The following is a 17,412-nucleotide window of genomic DNA, read 5'->3' as shown; positions in this document are numbered from 1 at the left end:
CAATCTTTTCCCAAAAGATTTGTATCAAGATCAGATCTTGATTTCTCCCAAGAACTGGAGATCGAACTGAAGGTAATGGCGGCGGTAGTAAGGAGGCAGCAAGAGAGTATTCGCAGGGTGCAGAATTCTCTCTTCTTGTGATTTCAGCACTCAAGAGGATCTGAATGTGTGTCTTCTTTTAGGCTGCCGCCCCCTTCTTTTGGTTAATCCTAAAGGATCAGCTCCTAATCCCATTAGGAGCTGCTTATCCAAATCATATTTGGATCAGCCTTCTCTTCAGGTGATAAGGATAAACCCTTATCTTATTTGTAGACTAGATTAGCTTTCTCCTAATCTCATTAGGAGGTTTCTAGATCTGAATACATTCAGATCTAGACTCTCTGAGTGGATAGAATCAAGACCCTATCCTATCTGCTAATCTATCTCAGAATTTGCCCCATAATTAACTAATTAAATAGCCTAGTTCGGAATGGGCTTTAGGCCCATTAAGCTTATGTACTCACTTAACCTTCCTAACTGCTGCCCAGTTGGGCTTCCTTGTATGGCGTGGGACCCAAACATTGATCTACACATCAACCACATGGGTTCAGCCCAGCCGTTGTTACAAGGCTTGGCCGAATACACTGTTATGGACAGTGCACCCCCTGAAGCCCATCTTATGGGCTCTATGGGCCCAACACTTACCCTAAGTGGTTCCTGGGCCAAGCCACCTTGTAACACACAGGGACTATGGGCAGATGCAAGATTAGCCCATCAGGTATTATCTTCAAGGGTCTTACACTTAACCTCTCAGCCCATAATGATCATACACTGCCCGACAAGAGAGGATCTCTCCCTCGGCTACAAGGAACAGTGTTGCATTCTCTACTTATATGGATCCCGGGAATTAAAGCCTTCTTGCAAACATTTTAGAAACCATAATTTATATACTTTTATATCTCATATAAAATAGAGTTTGCAAAACAAATCTCAATGGATGAAATCGGCTGCCGGCAGTCTTGGTTTCCATCAGTGAGAGTGCATCCCCGATCATTACCTTTGTTCGACAAAGGGGCTGATCCTGTCACTGTGATCACCCACTCAGATGCATTCTCAGACTGTCCCAACATATCCAGGTTTTGACCCCCGCTAAGGATCTCACTGAATGGTATGGCGTGGGACCCCCGCTAAGAATCACCCATTAAGTGTTCAGTAGTTAACTAGTTTCCAATCTGCTGCCCAGTTTTACTTCTTTGTATGGCGTGGGACCCAAGCATTGATCTACACACCAGCCACATGGGCTCGGCCCAACCTTTATTATAAGGCCCTGCCGAATTCACTGAAAGAGCTTCGTGAACCCCCTAAGCCCATCACATGGACCCAATGGGCCCAACACTTACATTAAAAGGTCCCTGGGCCAAGCCATCATATAAAACCCAGGGACTGTGGGCAGGTACAAGATTAGCCCATTAGGTCTTACACTTAACCTCTCAGCCCTTAACGATCAAGCACTGCCCGACAAGAGAGGATATCTCCCTCAGCTGCAAGAAACAGTGCTGCACTCTTTACTCACATAGATCCCAGGAATTAAAACCATTTGCAAACATTTTGAAACTGTACAAATATATATGTATATATTAATTTTGCAAAACAAAATTCCAACGATTGAAATCAACTACTAGCAGTTTGGTTTCCATCAGAGAGAGTGCATTCCCGATCATTACCTTTGTCCAACAAAGGGGCTGATCCTGTCACTATGATCACCCACTCAAATGAATTCTCAGACTGTCCCAACATACCCAGGTTTTGATCACCGCTAAGGATCTCACTGATTGACATATCAAAGACAGCCCGATCTGACACCTAGTGAAGTGTCATAATCGAGTCTAGGGGTCAGGTGTAACTTTCCAGTTTTGCCCATCTGTCTCCAAGGTCCTGGGCAATACTGGAAATCTGGTCCGGTTCAAGGATTCGAGTAATTCCATACTACATTTGCCTTGGGTCTTACCCTGGTGGCCGAGACAGGCCATCCTAACACTTGGTGGCACACAAGTATCAGCCTTGGCAGGATAAATCTCCCCAGACTTATCCAATGGCTGTGAACATTTAAAACTAACACGAGTCCCAACACTTGGTGGCACACCAGTATAAGCCCATATTACTAAATGGTGCTGAAACTGTGCAAAATTATCCGATTAGCCTTGTTTTCTTCCAATCACCTTCTTGCTTGCCCTGAATCGAAATACAAGAGTAATGAGTCCAATTGAGTGCTAAATTAATATAAAAGAATGAATATTTGGGGATAAAAATATGATACTTTTTGTTCTCATCAAATCCCCCCACACGTAAACCTTGCCCATCCTCGGGCAAGACAAAACTCAAGCAAAAACAATCTAACTACCTACTGATTTTTAAACTCAACTCTCCTTCATCTTTCTCCACAAATATTCTAGGTTAACTTTTGCAAACTGTTAAATCAACCAAACCAAGTCATACATGACTCATTCATCAGTCAATCCAATTTTTGCTACTGCAAACCAGGTAGTAAATCGGGGAAAACCTATTTATCTTCTCTCTTTTTATTTTCTTTTTCTCTCCTCTAAAGAAGTGAGTGCATTTTATGCTCCATCTCACTTTTAGATTACTTGGTTAGTAGGTGCATTTTATTCTCCATCCTACTGTTTGATTTGCTAGCTAGTAGGTGCAGTTTATGCTCCGTCCTACTATCAGATGATTTGGCTGGTATGCATTTTATGCTCCATCCTACCATCGGATTACTTGACCGGTAGGTGCATTTTATGTTCCATCCTACCAATTGTGGCAATGGTGAAGTATTTACCCTATTTACTTAAACCTGAATTTAGGACTAGCTTAACTGGAAATGACTTCAGATAAGTCATGTACTCCTTGATCGTACCTCATTACTAGGTTCACAAGAATTTCCCTAGAACATTGTTTCAATTGATTTCAAAAGAGTTGAGGTTTTTTTTTTGTTTTTGAATTAAAAGCAAATGTAGAAAAACACAACCTAAATCAAATTTTAAAATGCAACCTAAATTCTAACCTAAATCCCCTCCCCCACACTTAAAACTTATATTGTCCCCAATGTGAGGTTAAATGCAAAGAAAGGGCAGAAAAACTAAACTAGAAATGTAAAAACAAAAAGAAAAAGGAAAAACAAATTTCCTTAATTTTAATAATCATGAATCGGATCCTCTAAATCTTGTGGTTGTAGCTTTCTGTGTTTTCCCCTTTCATCCATCATGGGTGGGTTCAAATCTAGAATAGGGGCCTACAAAATAGAGGGTGACAATTTCTTCATATCCAATTGTACACTCAATTCGAGCTCCTCATTCAAATCTTTTTCTTCAACTCTTTCCTGCACAATTGAATCAACAATGTCAATTGAACAAATCGAGTGACATTCATTCAAGTACTTCACTTCTTCAAAAATATTAAATTTAACAATCTCCCCATTGAACTCGACAGAGAGAGTACCCTCATTCACATCTATTTTGGTCTTGGCCATTTTCATGATTGGCCTGCCTAATAGAAGTGGGGCTGAACTTGTGGCCGTGTCCTCCATCTTCAGAATGTAAAAGTCGGCCGGAAAGATTAGATCATTAACCTGCACCAACACATCCTCAACGATCCCTTCTGGGTAGGCGTTAGAACGATCAGCTAGCTGAATGACTACCCTAGTTTCCTTTAAGGGACCTAATAACAAAGCACAATAAATCGAGTATGGCATGACATTAATGGGTGCACCTAAATCTAACATGGTACGCTCGATTCTTTTATTGCCAATCACACAAGGTAAAGTGAACATACCTAGATCAGCATGTTTTTCTGGCAAGGTCCTCTTAATGACAGCTAAAACGTTTTCTCCAACCCTTACCTTCTCATTGATTCACAGCCTCCTCTTGTTAGTGCACCACTCCTTCAGAAATTTTGCATATTTTGGGATCTTTTTGATGGCATCTAACAAGGGAATGTTTATTTCCACCTTCCTGAAGGTCTCTAATACTTCTTGCTCATATTCTTCCTTCATGGATTTTTCCAACCTACTAGGAAAAGGGGGTACAATGGCATTTGTAATCTTAGGGAGAGGGGGGTCGGGTATTACCTTAATGGGGCTCTCGTTTGAATCTTGTTTCTCTTCTTCCTTATCTCCCTTATCTGCCTTCCTTGGTGAGGGAGGTTGTAGCTGCAATTCTTTCCCGCTTCTCAGCACCACTACACTTGCATTTTCCTTGGGATTAACTACCATCTGTGATGGTAGCTTTCTAGAGTTCTGTGCCTCCAACTTGCTAATGGAAGTAGCGAGCTGACTGATTTGGTTCCCTAAGATCTGGATGCTGGCTTTTCCTGTTGAAATTGTTGAGTAGTAGCTAGATCCTTAATGATTTCATCTAATAACATACCTGAACTTGAGGGTTGACTTTGCGCTAAGATAGGTGCTGAAATTGGGGGCTGTCTATTGAAAGCTTGGGGCTGGTATCTCTATTGTCCTCGTTGATTTCCGTAGCTCAGATTGGTATGATCCCTCCACCCCATATTGTAGTAATTGGAATAGGGATCATACTTGCGTTGGGGTTGGCATGAAAATCCTCCTATGACACTAACTTGCTACATCGAACCATCCTGCAATGATGGACACATATCCGTAGGATGCCCAGGAATCGAATAGACACCACATACCCTTGTTGTTTGCAATTGCCCTGCAACCAGTTGTCGAACCAAGGCAGTTAGATAAGAAATTTGATTTTCTAAATTAGAATGACTTACCTCATTAAGACGCCTGATAGTACTATCTGTTCTTGCTCCGAATTGTTGTGAATTCTCGTCCATATTGGAAATCAATTCCCTAGCCGCTTCGGGTGTTTTATTGACCAAGGCTCCTCCACTAGCTGCGTCTACCATACTTCTATCCATAGGTTGTAGTCCTTCATAGAAGTATTGGATCAAGAGCTATTCAGGTATTTGGTGGTGGGGACAGCTAGCACAAAGCTGTTTAAATCTTTCCCAATATTCATATCGTGTCTCACCACCAAACTGTTGAACTCCACAGATTTCCTTCCTAATATTTGCAGCTCGGAATGCAGGAAAACATTTATCTAAAAACATTCTATTCATCTCATCCCATGTACGTATCGAACCGAGAGGAAGAATGTATAACCAACCCTTTGCTTTATCTCGTAAAGTAAAAGGAAAAGATATAAGTTTTACCCGATCCTCAGTCATACCCTGTGGTTTCATGCTTAAACAGATAACATGGAATTCCTTGAGATGCTTATGAGGGTCCTCACCTAGAAAGCCATGAAAAATAGGAAGCAGTTGAATCAATCTAGATTTTAGTTCAAAGGCTTCCTCGAAAGTGGGATATATTATGCACAGGGGCTGTTAGTTCATGATTAGTGTAGCCAACTCCCTTAGCGTTCTCTCTCTATCAAGCCATCCTTTATTCCTCTTCGAAAATTGGAGGTTCAAAAGTTGGCAAGTCGAATTCAGAAATCACCCTTGGAGGTGAACGGTCCTTCCTTTGCTTCGCCTCCTTCCTTAAACGACGGGTAGTCTTCTCAATTTTGGGGTTGTACTCTAGTTCACCTCTTTGAGAAACACGAGTCATAAAACAAAGAAGGTTAACACAAATAGAAGGTAACAAGCTAAGAAATTAAAGTAGCTCCCCGGCAACGGCACCAAAATTTTGACAGGTTGTCGAAGCCCTCAAAATTAATGCTAGTCCCATAATAAAATTTTTGTAGTAATAGTGGTACTAGGTTGAATCCCACTGGGAGCTAGGGAATAATTTCTTAGCCGAATGTACAATATCATAGAGTGGGAAGATTAAATAATTAAAACTTCTAAAAGAACAAGAAATCGATAGCAATACCAAACAAGAGAAATCAGTCTTACCGAATTCTGATTCAAGGGTTCGGCTTAATCAATTGGTCATCGATCATAGGTAAACTTTGGCAGTCTTGCAATTCAAGCATTTAACCTTAGATTTATTAGGATAGCCATAATAAACCTTGTGAATTCCTAAATCAGCTGACGAAACCCAGCATTCGATCAACACTTATCACTAATCGACTGGGTACGATAGCGTTCCATATTAACTAGTGATAGCATTAAACTTTGTGAAAACAGTTAAACCAAAATAATAATAAATGAGATAGCTGAAATTACCGAATCTTGTTCCATTGATTCCCTTTAGGTTAAAACATGTCAATACATTGGCTAAAGGCTGTCACAAACAATTGACCCAGAAAGATATTAACCTAATTGCTACTTGTACCACTATTCGTGATAATTACGGATCACCGAACCATGGATAGCAGTAGGAAAATCAACATTAATTAATTTGTCAGACTAATTAACATTAACATCCATTGAGAATATGCACAAGAACCAACAAATACTTGAATTAAAAAGCAAAAACATGAGTTAAATACAGAACCTCATGATGACACAGTCGATCCTCCCCTTGAACCAGAAAAGAAAAGCTTAGCTGCTCATGATTTTCGAATCCTCCAGACTTTGCTTCTCAGAAGGCCGAACTGATCTTTCTTGATGCTTGTAAAGGGATGAGAGATCCATCCCACGGATGCCCAAAGATCGCGGAATAAGGGGCGAATTCAAAAATTTTTCTCTCCCTTCAACTGGAAATCGCATTCCCTATTTAGAAAATCATATTTTCAAGGATCATTCTTGAACCTTAAACTGAATTAGATCTGAACCAAAAGGAGTAGGGGAGAATTATACCTGATATGGAGAAGTAGTATCTCCCAACGGAGGTGTTCACGCCCAAGGAAGGATCCAAAAACTGCTCCCACTGAAGATGGCGCAGTGCAGGATGGAGCAGAATCAGCAGTGTTCTTCTCCAAGAACTCTGTCCTTCACAAGAATCAGCAGGATGGTATGTGAAAACAGCTTCCATTCAATCCTTTCTCAAAGAACAGATGTCAAGATCCAATCTTGACTTCTCCCACAACTGGAGATCGAACTGGCAAACAGGGCGGCAAGAACAGGGAGGCGGCAACAGAGTATTCACAGGGTGCAGAATTCTCTCTTCTTGATTTCAGCACTAAAGAAAATCTGATGTGGTGTGTCTTCTAAAGGCTGCCGCCCCCTCCTTCTTTTGTTAACCTAAAAGATCAGCTCCTAATCCAATTAGGAGCAGCTTATCCAAATGATGATTTGGATAAGACATCTCTTTAGGTGATAGGAATAATCCCTTATCATATCTGCAGATAAGATTAGCTTTCTCCTAATCTCATTAGGAGGTTTCTAGATTTGAATCATATTCAGATATGAACTCTCTAAGTGGATAGGAGCTTTCTCCTATCCTATCTGCTAATCCATCTCAGAATTTGCCCCTTTATTAACTAAATAAATAGCCCAGTTCAAAATGGGCTTTAGGCCCATTAAGCTTATGTGCTCACTTATCCTTCCTAACTGCTGCCCAGTTGGGCTTCCTTGTATGGCGTGGGACCCAAGCATTGATCTACACATCAACCACATGGGTTCGGCCCAGCCTTTGTTACAAGGCCTTGCCAAATACACTGTTAAAGACAGTGTACCCCCTGAAACCCATCAAATGGGCTCTATGGGCCCAACACTTACCCTAAGTGGTCCCTGGGCCAAGCCACCTTGTAACACCCAGGGACTGTGGGCAGATGCAAGATTAGCCCATCAGGTATTATCCTCAATGGTCTTACACTTAACCTCTCAGCCCATAATGATCATACACTGCCCAACAAGAGAGGACCTCTCCCTTGGCTGTAAGGACCAGTGTTGCACTCTCCACTTATATGGATCCCGGGAATTAAAACCTTTTTGCAAACATTTGAGAAACCATAATATATATACTTTTATATCTCATATAAAATATACTTTGCAAAACAAATCTCAACGGTTGAAATCGGCTGCCGGCAGTCTTGGTTTCCATCAGTGAGAATGCATCCCCGATCATTACCTTTGTCTGACAAAGGGGCTGATCTTGTCACTATGATCACCCACTCAGATGAATTCTCGGATAGTCCCAAGATACCCAGGTTTTGACCCCCGCTAAGGATCTCACTGATTGGTACATCAAAGACAGGCCAATCCGACACCTAGTGCAGTATCATAATCGAGTTTAGGGGTCGGGTGTAACTTTCCAGTTTTGCCCATCAATCTCCAAGGTCCAGGGCAATACTGAAAATCTGGTCCAGTTCGAAGATTCAATTAATCCTACGCTGTATGTGCCTAGGGTCTCACCTCAGCAGCTGAGACAGGCCACCCCAACCGACTTAGTGGCACCACAGTGTCAGCCTTGTCAGGATAGGTCTCTCCAGACCGACCCACTGGCTGTAACATTCTAAACTAACACGAGTCTCATTAAGTGTCCAGTTTATGGGTAATATACAGAAACATACCAAGGGAACATGAATCAAATTTGCACTTTTATTCATTTACAATAAACTCATAAAGTACATCATTCTGATTGAAGCTAAGGGCACATAAAACTGTCTAACAGCTTGATTTATGGATTGTTGAATCTACTGCCTAAAGCTGGTCCGCCGCGCCTCCCCCCCCCATTTATATAGCTTTAGGAGGAGGGGCCCTCTCCAACTCCCTTTAGGAGATTAACTTTTAAAATTAGAAAGTCCTAATCTGATCTACTTCTATCATATCCTATCTAGTAATCTAAATCTCTTATCTTTTTAGGATTACAATTGAAATTTAAATCTGATAGGACTCATCATTCTTGAATTCAAGTTGGGCTTCTTTAATAACTTGGGCCGCTACAGGACTCTACTGCGAATTTGGGCTTCAGCTGTGGGCTGGACTTTACTACAAAATTGTTCCGAATTCGGGTCCAATTTTGACCTCGATGCAAACCGAATCTGTCAAAACCCAAAACATGTGAGTTGGGGGCCTTTCCATTATCTTTCCAGTGCATCTTTAATTATCCAAATCGGAGTCCGGGATCGAGCGTTAATCCCATATTACTGAATGGTGCCAAAACTGTGCAAAGTCATCAGATTAGCCTTGTTTTCTTCCAATTGCCTTCTTGCTTGCCTTGAATTGAAATACAAGAGTAATGAGTCCAATTGAGTGATAAATTAATGTAAAAGAATGAATATTTGGGGATAAAAATATGATACTTTTTGTTCTCATCAATCATTGACTGAAAAATGCAATTCAATCATTACCAGTATGATGCTTGCCAAATTGAAAGACCCAGGGAGTTTTACAATTCCATGTGTTGTTGGTAGCATTGAGTTTCCTAAGTGTTTGTGTGATTTAGGTGCTAGCATTAATTTGATGCCTTTTTCTATTTTCAGGAAACTTGATCTAGGAGAAGTGAAACCTACCTTGATGACTTTGCAGCTGGCGGATCATTCCATCAAGAAACCTCAAGGCGTGGTTGAGGATGTATTTGTAAAAGTGGACAAGTTCATATTTCCTGTGGACTTTCTTGTGCTAGATTTTGAGGAGGATCGTGATTGCACCTTGATCCTTGGCAGACCGATTCTAAACACAGGGAAAGCTTTGGTTAACGTGTATGAAGGGAAACTTACCCTTCGAATTGGTGATGACAAGGTGAAGTTTAACATGTCCAAGGCTATGAATCATCCTATGGAGGAAGAACTTTGTATGAGAATTGATGTGATTGATTCATGTGTGAAAGAAGTATGTCAAGTTAGTGAGGTAGAACAAGACTTTGAAGATGATGCAGCGGATTGCAATGCTTGCGACACTGAACCTTTTGCTAAACCTGAATTACTAGTAAGAAGTGCTAACCCCACTCCTCCTTCTATTGAGCAGCCACCTTAGCTCGACTTGAAACTTTTACTATCACATTTGAGGTATACATTCTTGCGAGATGATAATACCTTGCCAATTATTATCTCAAACAAACTGTCGAATAAGCAGGAAAAAAAAGTGTTAAATGTGGTAAGGCGTAGGATTAAGGCTTTAGGTTGGCAAATTTCTGACATAAAGGGTATTAACCCTTCTATTGTGATGCACGGGATTCACATGGAGGATGGATTTAATGCCACAACTGAGAGGCAAAGAAGATTGAACCCGCACATGAAGGAAGTGGTGAAGAAAGAGATTGTTAAGATTCTTGATGCAGGTATTATGTATGTTATTTCTGATAGTTCTTGGGTCGGTCAGTCCTGTTCAGTGTGTACCCAAGAAAAGTGGTATGACTGTTGTGAAAAACGAAGATGGTGAGTTTATTTCTAAGCGGGTAGTTGATGGATGGCGTGTGTGTATTGACTACCGTAAGTTGAATGCTGCAACCAGGAAGGATCATTTTCCTCTTCATTTTATTGACCAGATGTTGGAAAGAATTGCAGATCATGCCTATTATTGCTTTCTGGATGGTTATTCTGGATATAACTAGATTTTCATTTTTTCAGATGATCAAGAGAAAACCACTTTTACATGCCCATATGGCACTTTTGTTTATAGGTGAATGCCTTTCGGGTTGTGTAACGCACTAGCTACCTTTCAGAGGTGTATGATGGCCATTTTCTCTGACATGATTGAAGACATAATGGAGGTATTCATGGATGACTTTTCTGTTTCTGGTGATTCATTTGATCTGTATTTGGCTAACCTAGATAGGGTTCTTAAAAGATGTGAGGAGACCAACCTTGTTCTAAATTGGGAGAAGTGCCACTTTATGGTGGAGGAAGGCATAGTTTTGGGTCACAAAATTTCTAGCAAAGGTATCGAGGTTGACAGAGCTAAAACAGAGATCATTGAAAAGTTGCCACCTCCTACATCGATAAAGGGAGTAAGAGGTTTTCTTGGCCATGCTGGCTTTTATAGGCGATTTATTAAAGATTTCTCATCTATTGCTATCCCTCTTACTAATTTTTGATTAAAGATGTCCCTTTTGAGTTTGATGGTGCATGTTTGAGTGCTTTTCACAAGTTAAAATCAGCTTTAGTATCTGCACCAATCATCTCACTACCGGACTGGTCTTTACCTTTTGAGATTACGTATGATGCCAGTGATCAAGCTATTGAAGTTGTGCTAGGGCAAAGGAAGGACAAGAAGATGCATGTTGTGTACTACGCAAGCAAAACTTTGGTGGATGCCTAGCTCAATTACACAACCACTGAGAAGGAGATGTTAGCAGTGGTGTTTGCAGTAGACAAATTCAGATCATATCTGCTTGGCTCTAAGGTAATAATTTATACTGACCATTCTGCTCTCAGGTACCTTTTTGCCAAGAAGGATGCAAAGCCATGACTCATTCGCTGGATTTTACTCCTTCAAGAATTTGATATTGAGATCAGAGATAAGAAAGGATCAGAGAATATAGTAGTTGATCATTTGTCTAGGTTCGAGGGTGTTGAGAAGAGATATGATGAGCCCGAGATCAATGAGAACTTCCCAAATGAACTCCTTCTAGCTATTCAGCATTTGAGTGCACCCTGTTATGCAGATTTGGCAAATTATTTAGCTTGTGATATTTTTCCACCAGATTTTTCTTATCAGCAGAAAAAGCGGTTCTTGTCGAAAGTTAAGCATTACTTATGGGAGGATCCTTACCTTTACAAGATTTGTGGTGATAATATCATTAGGAGATGTGTGCCTGAGGAGGAGATGCTTGACATTCTTACTCATTGTCATGACTCAGCATATGGTGGCCATTTTGGAGCAACAAAACTGTTGCTAAGGTTCTAGAGAGTGTTTTTTTTTTTGCCTACATTATTTCAGGACTCTAGAGGGTTTGTTGCTAGATGTGATCACTGCCAGCGAGTAGGAAATATCTCCAAGAGAAATGAGATGCCATTAAATTCTATTCAGGAGATTGAACTTTTTGATGTGTGGGGAGTTGACTTCATGGGCCCTTTTCCATCCTCACATGGGAACCGTTACATTTTGGTGGGAGTGGATTATGTCTCCAAGCGGGTTGAAGCAGTTGCATCTCCCATCAATGATGCTAGGATAGCGATTAAATTCTTGAAGAAGCTTTTCTTGAGGTTTGGAGTTCCTAGAGCTATCATTAGTGATGGGGGATCCCACTTTTGCAACAAATAGTTTGATTCTCTCCTCAAGCAATATAATGTCTATCATTGGGTTGCTACACCCTATCACCCCCAGACTAGTGGGCAAGTCGAGGTATCTAATAGGGAACTTAAGAAGATTCTAGAGAAGAATGCCAATGGGTCAAGGAAAGACTGGGCTGCAAAACTTGATGATGCTTTATGGGTGTATCGAACTACTTACAAAACCTCTATTGGTATGTCCCCTTATAGGTTGATTTATGGCAAGGCGTGTCACCTTCCTATCGAGTTGGAGCACCGGGACTTTTGGGCAATTAAGGCACTGAACTTTGATATTAAGACTGTAGGTGAAAAGAGAATGTTACAGCTTAATGAGTTAGATGAGATTAGACTGCAGGCATATGAGAGTGCCAGGCTATACAAGGAGAAGACAAAGAGATGGCATGATGCGCATATTGTTCGGAAGGACTTCCAGGTAGGTAATTTGCTTTTGTTGTTTAATTCTCGTTTGAAATTGTTTCCAGGGAAGATGAAGTCGAGATGGAGTGGACCGTTCCCAGTCACTCAGACATTTTCTCATGGTGCTCTTGATTTGGAAAACTCGAAAGGAGAGCGTTTTAAGGTGAATGGTCACCGTTGCAAGCCATACTTTCAGGGTGAAGTGCTTAGAGAAGAGAAAGGGAGATAGTGTCCCTTATTGAACTTGTTTGATACTGCCATGCAGGGGAGTTTCCATTTCTGTTATTTATTTGTCATTAGGGACAATGCTAAGCAAGCATAAGTGTGTGTGTGTGTGGTGGTGGGGGGGGGGGGGGGGGGGCGTTAGGTGTGATGTTTAATTAATTGCAGTAGTCTTTTCTTTTGAATTTCTCTGTTCTAGGCGAAATTTTTGCAAAAATTGTGCGAACTATGCTCGGTATTAATGGTGTTAATCTTTTTGAGAGTCAATGAAAGAATGCTACTCATGCTATTTCTAGGATGTATCAAGTTAAAAGAATTTAGGGTGAATTTACTATGTTGTAATGTAAAGTGCATAAATTTAGGAAGTCAATTTGATGTGTATGATACTTTTGAGATGCGGATTAATGGGCAGTTTGGCAAGGTAGCTGATGAATGAAATTACATTTACCCTTTTGGATGCTATCCATTGTAACTGTAATGGAAGCCAAATTATTTAATTCTGAGACATGAGTTAAGGTCAATTAAATTACATTTACCCTCTTGGGGGACGAAGCACACTCAATTTGAAGAGAAGAGAAAAGGGAAAACACAAGAGAACAAGGGTGGAGACAAGATTGAAGATTCTTAAGCCAAGATTGAGATATCGGTTGCAAGATACTTTCTTTTTCTCTTGGAACATGATGTTTTTACTCTTGATATTTGGATGTTGCTTGTTCTTAACTACATCATGAGGGGCTAAGTTTCTATTGTTAGGGATTAATACCTGATCATGCATTGATTTTCATTCATTAATAAAATCGATGAGGTTCTTGTTATATTGTGTTATTTGTGCTTATTACTTATCATTGATTGATCACCAATGATTTGTTCTTTAATCAAGATTATTCATTGAGAGATGATAATTGAGGTGCAACTAATAACCCTTATTCGACCAATAATTGGGTAGAGATATCATTTGTTGGTAGGATTTCCTTATAGGTGTATTAACAGCTTGTGTTTATGCAAAGAGGATTCCGATTGAAAGAATGAGAATTCATTGTTTGCAATCCCATTTAATAGAACATAGGTTTAGCTAATCAACTCTTGAGAAAGATCGACTAGTGCTTTTAGGAAACACCTTGGAATATAACAACCCTCGTGAGATTTTATTGACATTGAATCTTGATGATCGTGATAGGATTAATCCCTAGCAGCTTTGTTATTGATTTTGTTCAAATTGCTGGTTTTTGTCATTTAATTTCCTTAATCAGTAGCGCTAGTTTAAATTCCTTAAATTGCAAACCCAAATTGATTATTTCTTTAAACAAGTTGAGAAGAAATTAATAGGTGGCTAAATAATTCATTCCCCATGGGAATGATTTTGTATTCCATACTATATTACTTGCACGACTCCGTACTCTTGCGGACAGCGGTCATGAAGCTACATGAATTGGTCATCTACTGTACGGGTCTGGGGAGGTTGAGGGTAAGCCTAATACGGTTGGGCCAGTTGTTTCCTAGAGTACATCTACTAGAATTGGTTCTGTACTTGTGGCCTCTGAAATTGTTGGGCCATGGAGTTAGATGGATAATGATACTGTTGGGACTGTGAATTGGGTTGATGTGTCCTCCAAGAAAAGTTAGGGTGATTTCTCCACCCAGGGTCGTAAGTATTTGAGAATGGATCATTGTTAGGCCTTGAGAAACTCTGGGTTGCCTGAACCTGTTCTTGGATAAATAGCAGAAACTGGACTGCTGTGGGACAATCATCAACTTGGTGGGCCGGGCTAGCACAAATGGAGCAAACTTCAGGATAGAGTGTAGATGGGCCCGGTTGCTGGTTAATGGTGAAAAACTGATCAAGCTTCTAGGCTGGAAGATTTACCCTGTCCAATTTTCTTGAGATGGCATTCAAGTTCATTCTTGCCTCGGGCTCTGTATTATTCCTAACTTCATAGAGCCCTGCATTATTGATGGATTTTTCACTCAAGGTCTCGAAAAATGCATACGCTTCATCCTCACTTTTTCTCATAAATGCCCTCCACAGGATACATCTACCATTCTCCTGTATTGATCCGTCAAACCTTCATAGAAGGCTTGGACAATTTGCCACTGGGACAGACTATGGTGTGGTCATTTTCTCATTAACTCCTTCATTCTCTCCCAAGCCTCATGAATTTGTTCACTCGGTGTTTGGGTGAATCCATTGATGGCTCTTCTCATGGTATTGGTTCGTCTTATAGTGTAGAACTTTCTAAGTAATTCTTATTGCATTTCTGCCCAAGTTCTAATAGGTCTCTCTATAGTTCCCAACTAGTGTTTGGCCTTAACTTTCAAGGAGAAGGGGAAAAGAGTCAATCTAAGGCATCATCATTGAAGCTCTGGATCCTTATAATGGAACAGATTTCTAGAAACTCGTCTATGTGTCTGTATGGGTCCTCACTCGGGTTTCCATAGAAAAAGGGGAGCATCTAGATTGTGCTTGACTTAATCTCATTCTATAAGGCTTGAGTATCTAGCAACTATATGCAGGATGAAGGGTTATATTTGAAGGGAAGAGAGATCCATCGTATGGATGCCCAAATCTTGCGGAATAAAGGGGCGAATTTCAAAAATTTTTTTCTCCCTTCAACTGGAAATCGCATTCCCTACATAGAAAATCATATTTTCAATGATCATTCTTGAACCATAAACTGAACCAGATCTGAACCAAAAAGAGTAGGAGAGGATTATACCTGATACGGAGAAATAGTATCCCCCAATGAAGGTATTCACGCCCAAGGAAGGATCCAAAAACTGTTCCCACTGAAAATGGCGCAGTGCAGGATGGAGTAGAATCAATAGTATTTATCTCCAAGAACTTTTTCCTTCGCAAGAAACAGCAGGATGGCCCGTAAGCACCGCTTCCTATCAATTCTTTCTCAAAGAACTGATGTCAAGATCAAATCTTGACTTCTCCCACAACTGGAGATCGAACTGGATGTATGGCGGCTGCAGGAAGAAGGCGGCAAGAAAGATCTTTGCAAGGATTGCAGAAATCTTTCTTCTTGTGATTTCAACTCTGAAGAGGATCTGATTATGTGTGTCTTCTAAAGGCTGCCGCCCCCTCTTTCTTTTGTAAAAACCTAAAAGATCAGCTAATAATCCAATTAGGAGCTGCTGATCCAAATCATATTTGGATCAGATCTCTCTTTAGGTGATAAGGATAAACCCTTATCTTATTTACAGATTAGATCAGTCTTCTCCTAATCTCATTAGGAGGTTTCTAGATCTGAATCATATTCAGATCTGGACTCTCTGAGTGGATAGGGTTAAGACCCTATCCTATCTGCTGACCCATCTTAGAATTCGCCCATATTTAACTTATAAAATAAGTCCAGGGCTTTAGGCCAATTAAGCTTATGGGCTCACTTAACCTTCCTAATTGCTGCTCTGTTGGGCTTCCTTGTATGGTGTGGGACCCAAGCATTGATCTACACATCAGCCACATGGGTTCAGCCCAGCCTTTGTTACAAGGCCTGGCTGAATACACTGTTATGGACAGTGCACCCCCTGAAACCCATCAAATGGGCTCTATGGGCCCAACACTTACCCTAAGTGATCCTGGGCCAAGTCACCTTGTAACACCCAGAGACTGTGGGCAGATGCAAGATTAGCCCATTAGGTATTATCCTCAATGGTCTTACACTTAACCTCTTAGCCCATAATGATCATACACTACCCGACAAGAGAGGACCTCTCCCTCAGTTGCATGGAACAGTGTTGCACTCTATGCTTATATGGATTCCGGGAATTAAAACCTTCTTGTAAACATTTTAGAAACCATAATATATATACTTTTATATCTCATATAAAATATACTTTGCAAAACAAATCATAACGATTGAAATCGGCTGCCGGCAGTCTTGGTTTCCATCAATGAGAGTGCATCCCCGATCATTACCTTTGTCCGACAAAGGGGCTGATCCTATCACTACGATCACCCACTCAGATGAATTCTCAGATTGTCCCAACATACCCAGGTTTTGACCCCCGCTAAGGATCTCACTGATTGGTACAACAAAGACAGCCCAATCTAACACCTAGTGTAGTATCATAATCGAGTCTAGGGATCGGGTATAACTTCCCAGTTTTGCCCATCAATCTCCAAGGTCCAGGGCAATACTAGAAATCTAGTCCAGTTAATAGATTCAATTAATCCTACAATGTATGTGCCTAGGGTCTCACCCTGGCAGCAGAGACAGGCCACCCCAACCGACTTGGTGGCACCACAGTGTCAGCCTTATCAGGATAGGTCTCCTCGGACGGACCCACTGGCTGTGAACATTCTAAACTAAAACGAGTCTCATTAAATGTCCAGTTTAAGGGTATTACACAGAAACATACCAAGGGAACATAAATCAAATATGCACTTTTATTCATTTATAATAAACTCATAAAGTACATCATTCTGATTAAAGCTAAGGGAATACAAAACTATCTAATAGCTCCCATTTGCACTTAGGTGCAATCAGGTACAAGCCAAAGTCTCATGTTTTTCACGTGTTTCTCAAACACTTTTTGTGATAGTGGCTTCGTCAATGGGTCTACTACATTTTCCGCTGACGCTACCATCTGAATCAGGACGTCCTCTCTACCAACAATCTCCCACAGTACGTGGTACTTCCTCTCGATGTGCTTCGATTTCGAGTGGGCTCGTGGCTCCTTAGCCTGAGCAATGGCTCCATTGTTGTCACACAACAATGGGATGGGT

The 17,412-nt window shown here is 40.8% G+C and overlaps 1 protein-coding gene and 1 non-coding gene across 2 annotated transcripts; both read left to right on the top strand.

Moving 5' to 3' along the window:
• The first annotated feature begins 10,501 nt into the window (after nt 1-10,501).
• LOC148800625 (uncharacterized) lies at nt 10,502-12,687 on the top strand. The gene is made up of 6 exons (XM_088903804.1): nt 10,502-10,784; nt 10,871-11,054; nt 11,286-11,669; nt 11,733-11,975; nt 12,252-12,478; nt 12,524-12,687. Exons 1-6 carry the CDS (start codon nt 10,502-10,504, stop codon nt 12,685-12,687), a joined length of 1,485 nt encoding a protein of 494 aa, XP_088759930.1.
• Nucleotides 12,688-14,778: 2,091 nt separating this feature from the next.
• On the top strand, nt 14,779-14,885 carry LOC148800624 (small nucleolar RNA R71). The gene has a single exon (XR_016071103.1). It is a non-coding gene; the product is annotated as a small nucleolar RNA R71 (small nucleolar RNA).
• The last annotated feature ends 2,527 nt before the right edge of the window (nt 14,886-17,412 follow it).

The sequence above is a fragment of the Nelumbo nucifera genome, chromosome 4, assembly GCF_055504915.1.
Source record: "Nelumbo nucifera cultivar China Antique chromosome 4, China Antique-T2T, whole genome shotgun sequence".
NCBI classification, from domain to species: Eukaryota; Viridiplantae; Streptophyta; class Magnoliopsida; order Proteales; family Nelumbonaceae; genus Nelumbo; species Nelumbo nucifera.
Note: the sequence above shows the minus strand (reverse complement) of the source record. Positions and strands in the feature narration are given on the sequence as shown.

What these genes read in the sequence shown, in the direction of transcription:
- LOC148800625 (XM_088903804.1), top strand. Translation starts at nt 10,502, where the DNA reads ATGGCCATTTTCTCTGACATGATTGAAGACATAATGGAGGTATTCATG. An exon ending in ATCGATAAAGGGAGTAAGAG is followed by an intron (nt 10,785 to 10,870) that starts GTTTTCTTGGCC and finishes TTTTGATTAAAG; the next exon opens with ATGTCCCTTTTGAGTTTGAT. An exon ending in GCAACAAAACTGTTGCTAAG is followed by an intron (nt 11,670 to 11,732) that starts GTTCTAGAGAGT and finishes GTTTGTTGCTAG; the next exon opens with ATGTGATCACTGCCAGCGAG.